This window comes from Mastigoproctus giganteus, chromosome 8 (genome assembly GCF_048544385.1).
Source record: "Mastigoproctus giganteus isolate SK-2022 chromosome 8, ASM4854438v1, whole genome shotgun sequence".
Classification (NCBI taxonomy): Eukaryota; Metazoa; Arthropoda; class Arachnida; order Uropygi; family Thelyphonidae; genus Mastigoproctus; species Mastigoproctus giganteus.
This window is the reverse complement of record NC_143582.1, coordinates 88692562-88711854: the sequence shown is the minus strand read 5'-3', so window position 1 is coordinate 88711854 and position 19293 is coordinate 88692562. Positions and strand designations below refer to the sequence as shown.

Below are 19293 nucleotides of genomic sequence, written 5' to 3'. Positions count from 1 at the left end.
TTACACTAACAGAAAAGACCAATAAACCAGAAACTGCAAATTGTTTGTATTGTTTTATGGTAGCAACCTCCAGAAATGTGCTTTAGAAAAATATCACAAAGGCGATAACAACTAGCAAGTCAACAGCAGCGATTCACAAAAAAAGGAATGAAAATGTTGAAAATTACGTCTAACATAATAACAGGGTTTTCCCCAGCACAAAAGCTCAAAAATACCATGTTATGCGAGGTTTCCAGCAATTCTCAAACCTTGTTAGAGCGAAACCTTGTAGAAGTATTGTTTTGTGTGAGGATTGCTGCAATTTATCAATCGTGTTAGAGTGAAACTGTGTTGTAGAAGTACCATGTTATATGGGGGTTGCCTGTATATAAAAAAATTTAAAGATAGGACTTTAAATTTTAAATAGGACTAAAAAATATAGGGATATAGAGGCATTATGGGTATATCTATTTGGCAACAGAATATAATTTATAAAATAAAATCTTTGTTTGTTTGTTTGTTTAGGGATTAAAATCTACGTATATAAATACAATGGAATCTTTTGAGGCGAGGGTGCCGGTTATCAGGTTCCTCTAAATCAAGGGTTCCCAAACTTTTTAGACATGTGGAGCCCCACATCAGAAAGAAAAAACATTCTGGCGCCTTAATAAAAAAAAATACACTAAAAACGGAAATAGTTGGTCACTAGCACCAGATAAAGGTTACATCAAACTTTTAGAATAAAAATTCATTAAAAATATCAATATTTAAAGAAAAATTTTGCTTCTTGTTCAAAAATTTCGGCTTGCAAAATTTATATCAGTGTAATCAGTTGAAATTTCTATAAGCTGTTCTTTCTCTTTCAAAGGCAAATCATTGTTATTTGCAGAGTCAACAAAGGGATTTTGAATCTACAGTAATTTTTCTAAATGAGGAGCGAAGTACTCCCCAATAGTTGTACACAAATCAGATATGTGCTGCAAGACAAACTTTTGTATCTTCACTTAAGGAAATTTCATTCATAAGTAAAAATCACTGAAATTTTCAAAGCAATCAAGTTCTTCCCTAAGTATACATTCACCCCAAAGTTTTAGCTTATGTTGAAGCGCTTCCATTTTACTCTGAGCTTCGAAGTGCATTACCCTGGTATCCCGCATTGTAGCATTCACTTCATTTAAATAGGCAAAGACATCTGAAAGGTAAGCCACTTTCTGTATCCAGCATTTGTCCCTTAATTTGTATGCAAATTCAAAATGGCATTCAGATAAAAAGAAACCTATCTCTTCATGCAGTTCGTAAAACTCGGTGAAAAACAAGACTTCAGTATGAAGCAGCAAATTTTTATGCAAACTTCCCATATCCTCACAGAGTAAACTGAAGATTCTCCTGAAGATTCTCGCATTGCGTGGTCTTGATTTTATAAAATTAACTATTTTTATGACATTACCCATTACCTCAAGTCTTCTGACATTCGTTTCATTGCAAGTGCATGACGATGAAGATAGCATTGGTTACTTTCGATTTCTGGGTTTTTCTTTTTTATGCGTGCCACTGCACCTGAAATTTTTTCAATCATAGTTGCAGCCCCATTAGTGCAAATACTTGAGCAAAACTGCCGTGAATATACTTTTGAAAGTATTTTCACGAACACCTGAAAATATGTGACCAATATTTATATGAAATTTAGCAATAAATATACCAATAAGCCTCTATTTCAACATTAAAAAGAGTATGAAATCCTTGAAAAATGAGGTGTTTTGGTTCAAGGTCACGTGTACCAAGCATGTGCGTGATCTTTGCATATATAAAACGCACATTAACAGTCCAGGGTTACTCAGAAAAGGCAATTTTTACTTTTGTGCACAGCGTATTCTGATTCAATTTTATAGTTTTAGAAAAAAATATTAACATTCTAAAATTCCCAAGAGCTCCGTGGACTAAATTTTAGAAACGTTAATATTTTTTTAGAATGTTAATCTGTGGAGGAAATTTTAAAATTTAGAGCCTAGTTTTTCAAACTATGCTCTAAATGACCGATCAGGGAAGAGTCGGTTCACATCTCCCTCATCTTTTTTTCCTGGTCATTCTGATCATTGGGAATTGCTCATAGGATCAAGGGACTGGCAGAAGTCCAAAACATGATGCCATTATGCAGTTATCTGTATAATTATGCCGATGTTAACATAAAAAATGGTTCTTTATTTATTTTATTTTTTTTGCTAAAAAAATGTAGAATCAATTTAAATATATCAAGATAATTTGAAAGGTCATTAGTTTGTGCATAATCTTCATTGGTAACAGAGCCTTTGACAGAATTGCTAAGATCTGGACATGACTTATGCCACGAACTTTGAATACATTTATGTGGAACTTCACATCATGCAGCATCAATGAATTTTAAAGCATCTTTTATATTGAAGGCTTGCCAATATTGTTGCACAATCTGTTCATGGTCGGTCTTGTCAATTAGATCAGCCAGGATGTGCTTTAAATAAGAGTCTTAAAAGATTTAAATCCATGTTGGTCCATATGCTGGAGTATTGAGGTTGCATTTGTCAAAAAAAAAAAAAACAGTCTTTATATTAGAACAGTCATCAGCAATACTGAGTGGATGGCTTGTGGCATTATCAAGAATAAGTAAGATGTTGAATGGAATTCCTTCTGCCTTGCAATATACTTCTGCCTTGCAATACAATTCTGGCCATAATTAAGATCCAAGATAACTTCAGTAAATAACAGCAGTCATCCACCCTTTAGAGTTTGAGTACCAGTACACGGGCATGTATGACCTGTCATAACCTTTAAGGGCACAAGGGTTTTGATAGCGGTAAATGCACACAGGTTTCAGTTTATGACCCTCCATATTAGCACCAAACAGAAGTATTAGCTGATCTTCTGCCAGGCGCAGTATTTTCAGCAAAAGAAATGTGCAATCAGGCTTTTTTCTTTCTTTTTTTTCTTTTTTCAATATAAACCTGTTTCGTCGAGGTTGAATATGTGTTTGAGTATGTACTCCCCCCCCCCTCTCGTGGCACTTTCTGTAAATATGATTAATGGTTCTGTGTGTTATTTTAAATTTGTGTAATTTAAACACAGATAAAGTAAGAGGTCACTGTATCAATAAAAATAAGGGCAAATGATTCTCCACTTCTGGGCACCTCTGCGGGCAGGAGCAGCAGTGCGTAGCACATGCTTCTTGATTAGACCGGGGTTTGAGCCCGTGACCACCAAATACGGAGGATTCGGAAAGGTGAGAATGACCACTGCATATCCCCAGAGCAATATGGCCTTAGTTGCTAATGCTCCTTAAAAAAAAAAAATAAAAAAATAACCAAAATAACCTCCACTACGGATATTCATACTGATATAGAACTCTAGCTCCAGGCCTTTTCAGCAAGCAAACCAACCAACACATAACAGCCCAGCAAGTTCCTGCACAAAGCAGAAAAGCCCAGAGATTTCCACAGTTTTTTTTTTTTTTTTTTTTTGGCACTTCAGGTCTATAGCCAAAGAGAGCAACTGCTCACAGAACTACAGTTCTCATAGGACATACTTTCACTGACAGAATGGTGCTTTGAAATTTATATAATAATATCTGAAAGAAAATCAAGGATAAATCAAGAAAATAGGTGAACTTCATTGGTTTCTTTTTAAAAAAATTATATATATATGTACTAAGTTCTTCATTAAATCTTCTCACCTTTAGTATTTGCAACATCTTGAACTTTTTACATTACGTCCAATCATGTGTCTTGATTATTACTTTACATTTCTTCCTCTATATTGCCTAAGTGCATTTTGGTTGGTTAACTTCTTTTCTTTAGAAATTTTAAAAGCAGTCAACAGTCAGAAGTCATGTGACATTGACCTTGCTGGCTCATTTGTCTACATGATGGGAAATCACTTAGTTAGCATTAGCGGGGGCATATGGTGCAAGAAAACAAGCTTATATAGCATCAGTCAAAAAAAAAAACACACCCTTCCCATTTCACCCATCCATTCACTCCAAATGTTTGTTTAGTTCTGCCTTGAACTTATTTAAGTTGCTGACCCCCACTACAACAGATGGAAGTTTGTTATAACTATCAACCATCCACTGGCTAAAGGTGAATTTCCACACGTCTATTCTACAATCGTCTTTCCTCAATTTGTATATATGTCCCCTCAGGTGAGTAATCTGAGCAAGAGGAAGAATCCCATTACCATTGAGCTTGCTCAATCCATTCAAAGCCTTATACACCTCAATAAGATCACCTCACAGGTGCCTAGTCTCCAGAAGCTGCAATTTGTAGAACTTAAGCCTTTCTTGTTAACACCAACCCTTTGTTCCACTCACCAATCTTGTTGCCCTTCTCTGTACTCATTCCAGCAGCTCTAAATTTTTCCTAAAGTGAGGTCTCCAGACAGTACTCAAGGTGCAGCCTGACCATTGCCTTATACAAGGGGACAATAACCCCCTTATTCCTGTTTATCATTGACAAGACACCATGAGCTACTCTTGCAGCCTTTTTTGCACTGCTTAGAAAACTTCATATTTGACTGTTGTTGTTGTTGTTGTTATTTGGTTTTTAGGAGCATTAGCAACCAAGGCCATATTGCTCTGGGGATATGTGGTGGTCATTCCATGACCCTTCCGCATCCTCTGTATTTGGTAGTCACAGGCTCGAATCCCAGTCTAATCAAGAAGCATGTGCTACGCACTGCTGCTCCTGCCCATCTGGCTCCGGAGGCGTCCCATATCTGACTGCACAGTTACCCCCAGTTCCTTTACATTCTCCTCTACCTTGACTTTAGTATAATCCAGTTGATACTTTATTCTGGGGTTACTCCTACCCATATGCAGTAATATTCAGTTGCCACTTCTCAGCCCATCTGCTCAACTTTTTCAGATCCTTTTGCAATAGCATTCTATCATTACTGTCATTAACAACCCTGCCAACCTTCATATCATTTGAAAACTTAGACATTAACTCTGATATACCTTCATCAATATCATTGATAAATACCGAAAACAACAATGGGCTCAATACAGGGGACTCCAATAATAACATTAGTCCATTGATAATTCTCCCACTCAACCATCCTTTTATCCATTGTAGCAACTTGCCCTTAACGCCATACTCCTCCAATTTGTACAGTAGTCTTCCATGTGCCACAGTATCAAAAGCTTTTCTAAAATCCAAGTATATGGTATCAAAATTATTCTTTGCATCCAATTCCTTTGTGACCACATCATAGTATCCAGTCAAATTTGTCAGACAAGACTTCCCCTTAACAAACCCATGCTGTGTTTGAACTATAACTGCAATCTTGCCTAGGTGATCCTGCATCGCTTCCTTAACTAGTGACTCCATTATTTTCCCTGGAACAAAAGTTAGACTAACAGGTCTGTAATTACGTTTGTCACCCTTTGACACGGGTAATTCCACGGGGACCTCCCCTGGGTCCAAGGAAGCTTTCATAATTATGGCTAAATTCAGAATTACTTTCCAATATCTGTATCATGGATTTCATATATGCTAAGTGGCATGATTCTGCCGAAACTAAGAATTCTGTAGGCCTTTATCCTTGAGAGTTAAACCTAGGAAGTTCTGTGTTTCTTAACTTTCTCTATTTACATACGAATTGTTGCTGTTGCTTTCAAAAAACAGCAAGATCCAATTAGCTGAAATCCTTTACCAAACAGTTACATCTTTGTAGATGCAAAGGATGTAATCTGGGATTTTTACAGCAAGTAACCTTGTTTACTCATGTAATCATTAAGGTTTAAAGTAACCATCACTCATTAGCATGCATAACATGAAGTTCTAGTAAATTCCATGAAACATATACTTATCTGTCATTATCAGTAGGTTACAACTTCTGAACTAACTGAATTTTATACATAAAACAATTTGTCATTTTTCAAGACAAAAGATCTTTTTGACAATCAAAATATCAAACATTTTCTTGTCAGTTTCTTTGGACTGTTTGGCACATTCATTCAGTAGGTACAGAAAAGAATCGTTTTTCAGATAATTGTGCATCTCAATAAATGAAGTATTCTTTTAAAACTGTGTATGGTACAGTGGTACTGAGCCATCTTTAGTGTAGAATTCCATGACAGAACATTATTGAATGGACTTACTATAAGGGTCCATATAACCATCCATAAAAATTAAAAATAAAAAGAATAGAGTTCCAGATTAATAAAAAATAATAAAAATAATTGTATTACTTTTTCCATACCTAATGTTTCTGCTTCATTAAGTTCTTTTTTTATTTAGTCTATAACTAGATAATTTCATTCAATTTTTAGTTTATTCACTGCTGAAACTTGATTGCAAGTCCAAAACTAGTACTGGTGTAGAACTGAATGCTGTTGGAATTTCTAACAATGACACTGGAAAAGTGACAGGTTCCTTGGAATCTAAGTATAAATGTAGTGAATATGGTAAGTGAATTTTTTAAAATTTAACTTATAGTTAAATTTAAAGTCATTTAACTTATAGTTAAATATAAACATTGTTAAATAATCGTTTATATTTTTTACTAATTTTTGTTCTGTTAATAATCTGGATAGCAAGATGGATAACAGTTATCCCACCTTTGTTTCATTTATTTATATTTCAGTTAAAAATTACATGATGAAGAGAAAATCTCCCAGCACACTTCATGGTGGCTATTTATTTAACTTGTAATTTTTATGTTTTACGCCACTGGTGACATAGAACAATCCGGGCTCCAGAATATAAACATAAACTGATACATGACATTGAGATGTGTAGTGCTATTGGATATTCAATTTTAAGAAGTGGGAATGGATGTGACTGTAGCAGATCTTGCTGGTCTCTCATATAGGTGATCTCTGTTAGTGACCATCTGTAATGAAGGTGGTTGCTAATAGCAAATTTCTCATGAAACTTCAATAATGTATTGAATCTGTGAGCATAGATTCAACACAAGCTGTTATTGAAATTAAACTTCCAAATAAATGGGTAATGAAAGTTATAAGAAATATATGTATCTTTAATCCTTAATGCTGGGCTAATTTTAATTAACCACTAATTTTCTCTGTACTGCATAGAGAAAAAATTAACCCTTCTCTATACAGTACAGTAACAAGGGTTACATGTTATATTTCAGTGCATACACTAAATTTTAAAATTGCATGCATCTCTGCATTCAGTTTCTGTCTTTGAATGCTTTAGTCACTCAAGTGAAGGACACAGACTTTCAGTCATCAAGCGTTTGGCTTTGGCTTACTAGAGATTATAGCATTATCTGCAGACCATCCTGAATTATTATTATTATAATTATTATTAGCCATATGGTGCAAGGAAGCCTCAGGCTTATGCCGCACCAGCCAAAAAAAAAAAAAATTCTGAATTACCCTGAGTGAGAGAGAGAGAGAGTCAGAAGTAGAAGGGAATCACCAAGAAAGAGAAGAATGATGATATCCAGCTCAGGACCCTGGGTGTGCCAAACCCATACTCACCAGATGTGAGCCCCTTTTTTGATATTGTTGTTCTTGCACTGGATGGCAGTGATCACATTATACTGATGTGGAATTTACTTAAAGACAACTGCTGTCAAGGATAAAGGTAAGGGCTTTTGCCTTTGTAAAGGTGACTACAGTGGTGTCATACAGTTTTTAAATTCTACACAGTGGCACCAACTGATGATGTTATCAACAGCAAATTGTAAATGGGAAGCATCCAGGGAAGAAATTGTAGAAGCTACTAGGCTTTTCATACCGACTAAGAAATGCTGTTCGGAGCAGTTAAAGAAGTAGTGCAGGACTAGCTTGACCTAAATGGTTGTCAGATGAACTGATAAGGCTTGTAGCTGAAAATAAAAATGCATGGGATGCATATAAATCATCACATGATACAGACGCCTATAGTAGATATAAACTAGGCTGTAATCAACAACAAAGAAGGTTAGGCAAGCTAAGGACACTTACAAATAGTTTCTGGCAAAGAATGCAAAGAAAAGCAGCAAAGGTTTCTTTACTTATATTAACAGTAGAAGGAAGGAGTTGAATCATATTGATCCACTTGATGTTGGTGATCCAGCTCTTCTGTTTGTCAGGTTGCTGATAAACTGAATAGGTATTTTGCATTTACATTCACATGTGAGGAATTCTTTATAGAAGTGGATGCCAGAAGTTTATCAAACTCAAAGGATGCTAAATGATTTTTTGATAACTGAGAGGAAAGTGGAAGAGATTGAAGCTAAACACATAAAAGGCATTTGAAATGAATGGGATCTGTCCAATTATATTAGGAGAAGCAGCAGAGGAGTTAAGCAAACCCTTAACCATAATTGTGAGAGCATCTTTGGATTCGGGAAGGTCCCTATGAATTGGAGACGCACAATTGTATCTCCAATTTATAGAGGGGGATTGAAATGGTGACGTGAGTAATTACAGACCCTGTAATGTAATTATACTGCAGTTACAGCATGGATTTGTTAAGCGATGACCTTGTCTAACCAGTCTGATTGGATACTCTGATGCAGTAACAAAGGAACTGAGTGCAAAAAATAATTTTGTCATCATATATTTGGACTTCAAGAAAGCTTTTGATACTATTGTACATAAAAAACTGACAGATTGGAGCAGTACTGCTTTTAAGGGCAAAATATATAAAAAAAGCAGCAATGACATTTGTGTGTGAACCAAGGAAATATTGTTTCTGTTCATCTCTCACATTGTCCAGTGTGCAAACAGTCTATATTTTCCTTGTTTTTTTTTAATCGTATAAGACAGTTCCTTCTTAGATATCAAACAACAGGCACAAAAGTAAATAATAATATTGTCATAGGTTAAAAAACTTATCTATATATAAAAAATAAACAATGTTGAGATTAAATTTTATTACATAATAGTATGTGGATAGCCAATGTGATATCTCAGGAAAAAAAAAAAAATGCCATATTAGTCCAATTTTAATGAAATTTGGGATTGCCCAACAGGTATTTCTAAGAAGCCTATAAAATTTCATGAAATCTGTCCACTGGAGATTCTATCCATGTGCATATGCTAATACACCTAAAAAGAGGTTGTTCTAGCCCGACTTTGTATTGGGCATAATCATTCCTTTTTTGTTTAGGGTTACCGATTTTCCCCTTCTTTTGAATATTGTGCAACCTTTAACTATTCAACATTTACTTATTGATTGTCAGCATTTTATCAGTGGCCACTGTTCATGTTTTACCACTTTGAACATCTACCAGAGTCCTGTACGCTCGGGCAGATTTTATACGATGATGATAATGTGCTTGATGTTTTAACTTGGAGCAGTGCTGCAGTCTTTGTTGATTCTGATGTTTGCTAATGATATTATTAGCAAACATCAGGCTTAATGGCATAGTAATCAAGATGGATAAATTTAGTTCTGAAAAATAGCAGTAAACGTACAATACTGGCTGTGGTCTTGGGGTAATAGGACCACAGCCAGCGCTGCATTGAGTATCCACAGTACAATAGAATTTTATTTCTTTCTAGTAAGTACCAAGTATTTCATCACAATTAAAACATCCAAAACTAGAAACAAAGATGCAAACATGAAAGAAAGATAAAAGAATTAGAGCTAATGGCACAAAAGTTATCTGCAGTTCAAATTGTGGTTCCTGGCTCATCCCTAATTTTGAATTTTTCTGAATGTTGCATACATAATCTTTCATTTTCATAATTTCTAAGATATAATCCAGCAGATTTTATTTTATTTTTACAGCCATTTGTTTTTTTGCATCTAGTATTATAGTTTTATTCACGTCCTGTTTAAAATTTTAGTTTTCCATCACGTAGTCACAATTGCTGCTATGGTCAGCATAGGTAACAGTTAAACATCATATTCTCTATTTAATTTAATAAATACATGATTCTTTCAAGTTACAGTAAACCCTTGATTTTATGGACTTTGGATCCAACTGACTAAAAAAATTTGACTGCCACCGGAGTGTGTATTTTGAGTGTGTTCGGTTGACAGAGAAAACAGAGCTCATGTGTCATGATAAACAGCCAGCATCCAGTTGGTTTATAGATATGCTCAGTAGCATATTGTTTATTTCTTTATGCCCTATTTCTTTATTATAACCTCACAGTACACCTCACAGTCTGTGAGGAATATTATTTGAAAAACCAGTGTCAGATATTGTAAAAAAACAAGGCCAAACTTAAGTAGTCTGACTGTAGATTCACCAGTATCTCAACTTTAGCTTCTTAGATCTGACTGAATAAAGCTTTTCTAATCATGGTTATGTTAAATCATCTTCTATGTACTATGTATCAACAAATAAAAGCTTAATTTCTGTTACTATTTTACTGTTTAAATTTATTTCTAATTTGTATATATATATATATATATATATATATATATACGGAGTAACTGCTTAAATTTTCAATTATTTTTGGTTTTGAAAAATACTTTTGATTTTACTGAACCCCTTATAAGTCCATAAAATTGAGGGTTTATATTTGTTGTATTTGCTAAATTATTTTCTGATATTTAACTTTTTTTTTTAATTAAGGATTAACTTTAAAGGAAAAGTGGAACACTGACAATACTCTGGCTACTCAGCTAACTATTGAAGACCAGTTACTTAAGGGCTTGAAGCTGACTCTGGATTCGAGTTTCATTCCTCAAACTGGGTATGTTATGTAGATAACTTATATGACCCAGCATAGATTTTGAACTTTAAAGCATCAATTTGTCACCATAAAATGGCTGCGAAAACATTCACTATTTCTGGTGCATGACCATGAAAGTGAAATGATTCAACTTCCTTTCATATATATCAGTAGAGCTAACCCTGTTTAAAACATTACATTTGTTTCACAACAACAACAATATTTTCTAACAGTATATATTCAGATCTCTGTAAGCATTTTCATAGCACTTCAAATGAGCAGGGGATCATAGAACGTTGAGTTTTTGTGAAACTGCTCTTTCACTAACCAAAGCCTGTTGATTGCATACTTCATTATCGAGCACAGCAGTGTCAACACCAACAACACTCCTGCAAATGGCTGCATATCTCATCTGCTCTCTCAAGCCTGTTCATATTATGCAACCTGTTTCGTAAATGGAATTGTTTTCTCATTTCTTTCAGATGGATATTCCAGATGTGCTGCCAAGGAATTACTATACTTCCCAAAAGGTAAATAGAGCTTTACCAATAATGCAGAGTACCATATTAACTTTGTGCCTGTTTTCATGAACACCACTTATAACCTTTTTTCAAGGGCACATTGTGATATCTGATTTTCAGGATTAACTCTAGGCAAGTTCAAGAGCTGCACTCACCTAGTCCTGCTTTTGAGTCATTGATTTCAATTTCAAGTTTGAATGTGAAATACACAAGAGTCTTGTCCATGAAGCATTTTTCCACTGGTTATATTCAAGGCTACATATGGTGGAAGTTCATGAGTATACATGAATACTGGCAGGCAACACCTAGGGGCAACCTGGGTATAGAGTAGACCCTCAATAATTTGGACATTGATATGTCGAATTTATCTATCTTGAAATCCAACAATCCCTTTTAAATCTCATGAATAATGCTTTAAAATTCTCATTAACTTGAACTAGACTTGGTGATAACTTGAAATGCAGTTGTTGTTAACTTGATATTTTTGTGATTAGCTCCCATCAAAACAGCCTTTTATTAAACTTTTTTATTTTTTTTTTTGTCATTGAACTGTTTAACTGAACCCTTTTGCATATTTGTGGAGTTAATTAAATCATTAATGTAATGATTAATTATTATAAGCTTAATAATTAATCAATAATATTAAAAAAAGGCCTTGATTTTAGCAATAATCATGTTAAAATAAATAATGCAACAACCAATGGAACATTTAAAATACAATTAAAACTGAAAAATTAATATACTAAAATCAATAGACAAAAATGATAACCTATTTATACAAAGAAAGAATAAAAGCAATAAATAAATGCACCGAGAAAATTAAATCGTTAAAATACATCAAGTAGCTTTTGAGGCGGTGTGCCTCTGTCAACAAGATATACAACACCAAGTCATTATATTATGCAGAGGCAAAGCCTAACCAGGTGCAGATCGTGGACATCAAAAATAAAAATGGGAAGGGGAGGAGGTAAAAGGAAAGAAAGATGAAGACAATTGTCAGGCTACAGAAACAGTGCAGTGTACATTAGCCATATTGTTCACTTGCCATCCTCATCAAGTTGCAAGATAATGGCTTCCATAATAGGATCTATGTGGGTTCCAGCATTGTGATTAATGGTGGAACCCGCCACAGCTATATGGAGTGCCTCCAGCCATGAGAGATGGTGAGAATCACGGGCACAATCTAATATTTCAACATTGGGTCATGGATTGTAATTGACATGCTGCCCACACTAATAATGCTCTGCAATGGGCTGAGCAGGCAAAATCAGCCTGGCTCAGAAACACGATCACAGGGTCTACATTCAGACTCACCAATGAAATTAACCTTACAATCCTGACAAGTAACACAATAAACCACATTTGCATAACATAATAATGGAACAGTTGGTTTAACTTTAGACAGCATCAACTGTAACTCCTACCAGGGAGCTGAACACAACCAGTACAGTCATGTGATGGTGCAACACCCTGGATGATGAGGCATATAAGCTGTAACAATAAATGCATTGCCCTGACTAGAATGAGAACCAGCTCCATTATCATATAATTGAAATCTATCCAGAATGGGATGGGGAGAGTAGCTGTATCTGGAAAGATCCATCCAGCACCTCCGTAGCCAGGTGGGCAGGAGCAGCAGTGCATAGCACATGCTTCTTGATTAGACCGGGGTTCAAGCCCGTGACCACCAAATATGGAGGATGCGAAAAGGTCAGGGAATGACCATCGCATATCCCCGGAGCAATATGGCCTTAGTTGCTAATGCTCCTAAAAACCAAATAACAACACAGATCCATCCTGATTTGGCAATCTCAGCCACCCTGTCAGTAAAGTATTCACAATGTGACCATGCACGATCACGATTGAACAACACTCTTGCTGTTCTATAAAAGTACTCTGGGGCAGGTGCAGATCTATAATTGATAAATTGCAAGAGAAAATGCCCAATGGCATCTTCTCTTGAAACCTTTAAGCATGTAGGACTCCCTCAAAAAACTGTGGAAGAATAAAAATAATAATGCACTGTTATGGTAGGTTTAAAAATTGGAGTAGCAAAGGTATTAAAAGTGGAGATTATCACTTGGTAGTACTAGGCTATCATTGTCATCTTATTATTTTTTTTGCTTAAAAGGAAGCTGCATGCCTTCCAGCAAAAGTGAATGAATATTTTCTGCTCATTTACTACTATTGAGAAAGAAGTGCTAAAAGTAAAAATAGATTTAAACAATTTTGACTGATGCATGCCAGTGAAGTAAAAAAGATTTTGAAGTGTGTGTGTGTTGGTTGGCTGTCTCTAGTTAAATTTATAACTAGACCAGAATAATGCAATTTTTGAAAAGCCATATGAACACTTTTCAGAGTTACCAAATTGAAAAGTAAAACAAGTGATCACTAGTGAGTGGCTCAACTCATGTCTGAATCCATTTTGTGATCCAAAAAGATCTGAAAGAAGACAAATTGATGAAATCAAGAAAAAGAATTTCTGAGTCACAATCTTCTTGGAATGCTCTTAACCTAGCCAAGCTTGTTATCCTCACTTGTTTAGAAAGTCTGTTCATATTTCTCTCTTTTGGCTTGAATAAAGCAATTTGCTACTTTCTTTTAAATGGTATGCCAAAGTTTGGAAATCTGAACACAGCTCTTCAATTCAGTATATCTCACATCATCCATGTACATCTTAAATGTGTTGAAGAATATTATGTGCAAATTTGTTATGCCAGTAGGTATTAAATATTCCACTTCCATTTTGAAGTGGATTGCCATAGCAGCCTATGGTACCCCACAAGGTGAAGGAATCTTAGTCATAGACATTTCTTCTGCCAAGGTTGTGGAAGGACTAAAACAAGGGAAGAAAATTCTGTCATGAATTTTCTTCCCTTGTTGTTGAATTTGTTGTTGCATGTGACTATGGTTCACAAGTTCCCATTGAAAAATGATGTTCTTATAAATGGAGAGGTAGCACAAATTTCATTGATTGATAATGCATCATTTTCAAATTTAAACTATTTTTGTGGGGAAGATTCCAGTACCTCTCAGTATTATTGAAGATAAATATGTGAAGTAATAGATATTTGCAGTATCAATTCTGCCAGTTTCATGAGAGAACCTAGAAGATGCTGTTATGAAAGAAATACAAAACTTTCCCAAATTGTACTTGGCATTTTTAACAATTCCTTATAACAGTGCTGAGTGTAAGAGGATGTTCAGCCAGGTGAGAAAAACAAACACTGAATTCTCTTTTTAGTAAAGCTTTGAAATGCTCTTGACAGCCAGGTCTAGAAATCAGGACCATTGTTAAAAGAAAACTTTGATTTAGCATTTCTGAAGAGAATAACATCTGCAACAGTATCTTTCTTAAAGCAATCATAATCAGTTGATGTCTAATATGCAATCCAAGCAAAAATCCACAGACAGAAACATCCCAGGTAAGCTACTGATGGAAAGCATAGTTTACTGGTAAACAACCTTAAGGTTATATTTTAATATAAAATGTATGTTGTCAGTGAAATTTAATTTCGTGTCCAAAATCTGGATTTTAAAAACTTGCCTCTCTCCAAAAAAATCTCCTGTTTTCTTCCTGCCTACGATTACCTAATCTCCAGCTTTTCAAAAGTCAAAAGTTAGCAGGTACGGTTTTAACTTTTTTCATTTCCATTGGAATTTGTGGGGAAGTTAGACTATGAGTCTTTGTTTGCTGTTTATAGTAGTTGGGCAGAAAGGAGACTGCTCATAGGAATAATTGTGTAAGCAGGCTCAAAATTACCTTCTGTCCCCAAATTTTTGCCATAAAATAAAGTAGGGTGGTGCAGAAATTAATCCTTGATTTCAAATGTTGTGCACCTTCCTTGCTGAACTAGTGATTCTTTACTTGTCTTGGCACCCTGTCATGATAAATTTTTTTATACTTTTGGTTTTGTCTTGTTTAACAGACTATATAACAAGTCATTTTCATTTGTTTACAATGCTCATTGGATTATCTTTGCAGGAAGCAAGACAATTATTCTTTTCAGCAGTCAGTAGTTCCCTGGATAAAATTTCTAATCTCTCTATACACCTTGTAGGTAATATTATTTTGCTTCTTGAGTCTGTCATTCCATCCATTTGACTTTTTTGAATTGCTCGCCAATATCCACATTTCCAGCATTCATCTGCTGGAAGAGATAAACTGCTAGTGCCTGTAACCAATATTTAATAATGATTTTCTTATTTGCTTAAATTTTTATTTGACAAATTACATGCTTAGAGACTATTTCCATGTTTCATTACCTCTGAAGTCATTTCATGTTCTTTATCTCATTGCTTTTCTGAGTTTTTTCTCCTTGTTATTGCAGCAGTAGAGAGCACAAGGGTCTATTTTAAGAGTTTTGCACATGAGCAGAACACAACTTTTCTATTGTCATTTACTACATAATTAAACAAGTTTTTAAAAACATTGTTAATACATAACCTTTCTTCAATATGTATTTTACCAAAAAATTAAACTTTATTTTTGAACTAAAATGTACCTAAAACTTCATGCAATTTCATGTTTCAGTTTTAAAAGTTACATCTAAAATGGTGGTAAAACTTAGAACTGTGGTACTCATAAATTTATTATTTAGCTTATGTTACTTGTATGGAACTTCCAGTGGGTTAATTAAAAATATAAGGGATGGTCTAAGTGTGAAATAATGATGTCTGTCATATGGTTTTTGTAATTAAATAGCCTCCTTTTAAATATGTTTACAAAATTTCAAGAGAAAAGAATTTCCCCCCCCCTCTTTTTTAACAGTCGAAAAAGTGAAGTTGAAAGCACTTTTGAAAAATATTCTGTTTTATTAGGACATTTAGAATCTGTCACACATTGGCAGTGACTTATCATTGATCATGGCTTTGAATTTTAGCAACTTCCCCCCCCCCTCTCCCATTTACTGGATTTAGCACTCTGACTTTTTTTTTTGTTCATATTAATGAAAAATTTTTGAAAGGAATGGAATTAGTTCCAGGTGCAAAATTTTGAAAGTGATGATGATGTCATCAGTCTGTGGAACTCTGTGACCCAAGCTGTGGCTTTCTGCAAACAAGGGATAACAGTGCTGAAAAATCACTATAAAAAAGTGTACTGATATTAGAGGAGACTATGTGGAAAAATAAGTATTAATTTTTGATGATATTACTTTCTTTCACTTAACTGTGACATTTTCCTGGTAAATGTCACGCTAATTAAATATTATTCTGAAATTTAAAACATAAATTTCAAGGGAAACAAATTCACACAGTTTACACATATTACACATTTTAGTTCTTGCTGAAACAAACTTAATTTTGTAATTCATATAAAATATACTTTATATTTTCAGGAAACTTACTGGAGCATTAAAAGCAGTCTTTAAGACTGACAATATGCTTCTCTCTCTCTCTTTCAGGAAAAAGACAGGTGCACTGAAATTAGCTTTGAAGAGTGATAATGTTCATTTTAACAGTGACTTTGATTTCGAGGATATTAAGCCAGTCATCCACAATGCAGCAGTTCTTCAGTAAGTTACTCTTTTATATATAAAAAAAATATATTAAAAGGATCTTTCTATATGTCATGGTCAGTGAATTATTGTGGAAATTCTTATACATTTCATATGAATTCTGCTTGATTTAGTTTACATATGGGGAAGTTTAATTTCAATATATTGTATAGGTTCATATGATATATTAAAAATTGGATAATCTCACTATGAAATGAAGTTCAATCAATTTCTAGATTGAGATGCAAATTATAAGCATTTTGTACTCTCTCTCCTATTTTGGCAAGTAAACAGATTTCTTATTTTCCTTAAAATATATGAGATATGGATAAATCTAAAAAAAACTTATTCTGTTTTATAGATTTATCTAAAAGAAGATAGGTGTATTTCTGTATGTAGGTTTACAGAGCAGAACAAACTATAAGACATTTTGGGCTGATTCTGCTGTGGTTTTTCTATTATGTATATTTACTGAAAATGGATTAAAAACAAACAGGATGGCAAAATTAGGAAGCATTGAGTTTGGAGGTTATTGTGCTCTCTCTTGGATAAGCTGTCCCTTTTTGTCTACCTGTTTTTGCAAGAATTTACTAGTCTTTTTCTTTTCTTTCTTTTTTTTTTTTTTTCACTTAATCTGTTTGCTTTTCATTCTATATATCATGTGTGTTGATCATCAATACATGTATATAATGGATGGCCTGTTTATCCTATTAAAATTCTTTTATCATGTCTGTATTGAGCATGGGAGTTCTCCCTAACTATTTTAGATCACAAGATTCTGAGTAGTTATTCACTTTGACAGTTATTATAATTTTAGGTACTCTTCAACCTATGGATGTAGAATGGGCTGTTGGTGTAACTGGTTAATCTTTGTTCTGGATAATTGTTTTTGAACACGCAATATTTGTCTCTTCTTTGTTGGAACTCAGCATGTGTTTGTTTGTTATTTGGTTTTTAGGAGCATTAGCAACTAAGGCCATATTGCTCCGGGATATGCGGTGGTCATTCCCTGACCTTTCCGCATCCTCCGTATTTGGTGGTCACGGGCTCGAACCCCGTTCTAATCAAGAAGCGTGTACTACGCACTGTTGCTCCTGCTTACCTGGCTACGGAGATGCCTTCAGCATGTGTTGATAGTCCTCAAAGTGAATGGTCTGAATGACAGCAGCTAAAGTTTAGTGGTACTAAATGTAGTCCTGTACCCAGGGAACAAAACCTAAAAATAACCTGTAGAATGGGGAGGGGTGAAAATAGTTCAGGATGAGGACTTAATAGATTACAATGCAAATAGGCATGTTTTTACTGTGGTGTAATTCCAACATTAGAGATGCAGAATTTGAAGATGGTGATTATGATGTGCAGAGAAAGAACAGAATTGCCATTCTGAAGGGTCTTTTCCATGATGTTTTCCTTGCAGCATAAACAGGTGGCAAGCAAGAACATTGTGTCCTATTAATGATTTATTAGACCTGTGCAAGTAGGGAGAACTACGTTATTATTCCTCTGTATATGACAATGGTGAGACTATCCTTGGAATATTGTACATATTCGGGTCTGGATTGCACACCAAAAATGATGTAACTTCTAGAGGGGTCAAGGAAGAGTGTCCAGATTGCTAAGAAATGTTAAATGCTGTCCGTACAAAAAAGTGCTTTAAGAGGTGTGGTTTGCAAAGCTTGCAACTGACATCTAAGAGATGCCATCCATTTACCCTTATTGCAGCATATATTCCTATTTCTGTTACAGTTGAATCTCTAAATGATTTTCTTGCAGAACCAGGTTATTTTGCAGTGATTGATATCCACTCTTGGGGTTCAGGCTTGTATCATTATGAAATGTGAAATTAGACATCTAAGTCCGTTGAGGGCCCCAGTTAGATGTAACTAGAGCATCAGCTCATTTCTCGGAAAACTGAGTCTTTTCTAATGGTACACAGGCTTTTTTATTTCATGTTGTCATATTTTGTGCATCAAGTATAGAAATTAATTGCTATCAACTCAAGTTTAGCATATCGCTTGTGCATACAATAGCAAGTACAAACAATATGCTGTAATCCATAAGTGAACTGAAAATTTTGTCATGGTATCTAGAGACATCAGCATAGACATCATTAGATTTTGCTGCACTAGCCAGAAACAAAAGAATTAAAAATAATAAGTTAGTTAATTAAAAAAAAATAATAAAATAAAATAAACTACCTATTTGACTCTCTCCTCATGTAAGTATCTGTTTTGCCGACCTTTGAATTTCCCCAATGTATCAACCTCAACCACCCACAGAGGCAATTTATTATAGTTATTAACAACTCACTGGCGAAAAGAAAACTTCCTGCAATCCAGTCTAACCATCTTGTGTAATTTGAAATTTATGGTCCATAGCTCTGGAATTACTTATAATGGTAAAAATTTCATTTCTCATTCATTTTACTTTCACTTTTCAGAGCTTTACATCTCAGTCAAGTCTCCTCTGAGGTGCCTAGTTTCCAAGCTCTGTCCATACAAAAAATACTTTAAGAGGTGTGGTTTGCAAAGCTGAAGTCTTTCTTTGAATATATTTATTTGAAGTCTTTCTTCATATGGACAGCTTTTTGCCTATCCTATCAAGCGTGTTTCTTCTTTAGACCTCTTAAGAACTGCAATGATTTTTTTTAAGTGCAGTCACCATAACTGAGCTTGGTCTT

General features: G+C 34.6%; 1 protein-coding gene across 1 annotated transcript in view; it reads left to right on the top strand.

The window, feature by feature from the left end:
• Positions 1 to 19293, top strand: part of LOC150081704 (voltage-dependent anion-selective channel-like) — a 180556-nt gene that overhangs the window by 56579 nt on the left and 104684 nt on the right. The window contains exons 3-5 of the mRNA XM_090379569.1: positions 6278 to 6412; positions 10495 to 10615; positions 16521 to 16631. Coding sequence (XP_090235695.1) covers positions 6278 to 6412; positions 10495 to 10615; positions 16521 to 16631 — 367 coding nt within the window. The remainder of the gene's footprint in view (positions 1 to 6277; positions 6413 to 10494; positions 10616 to 16520; positions 16632 to 19293) is intronic.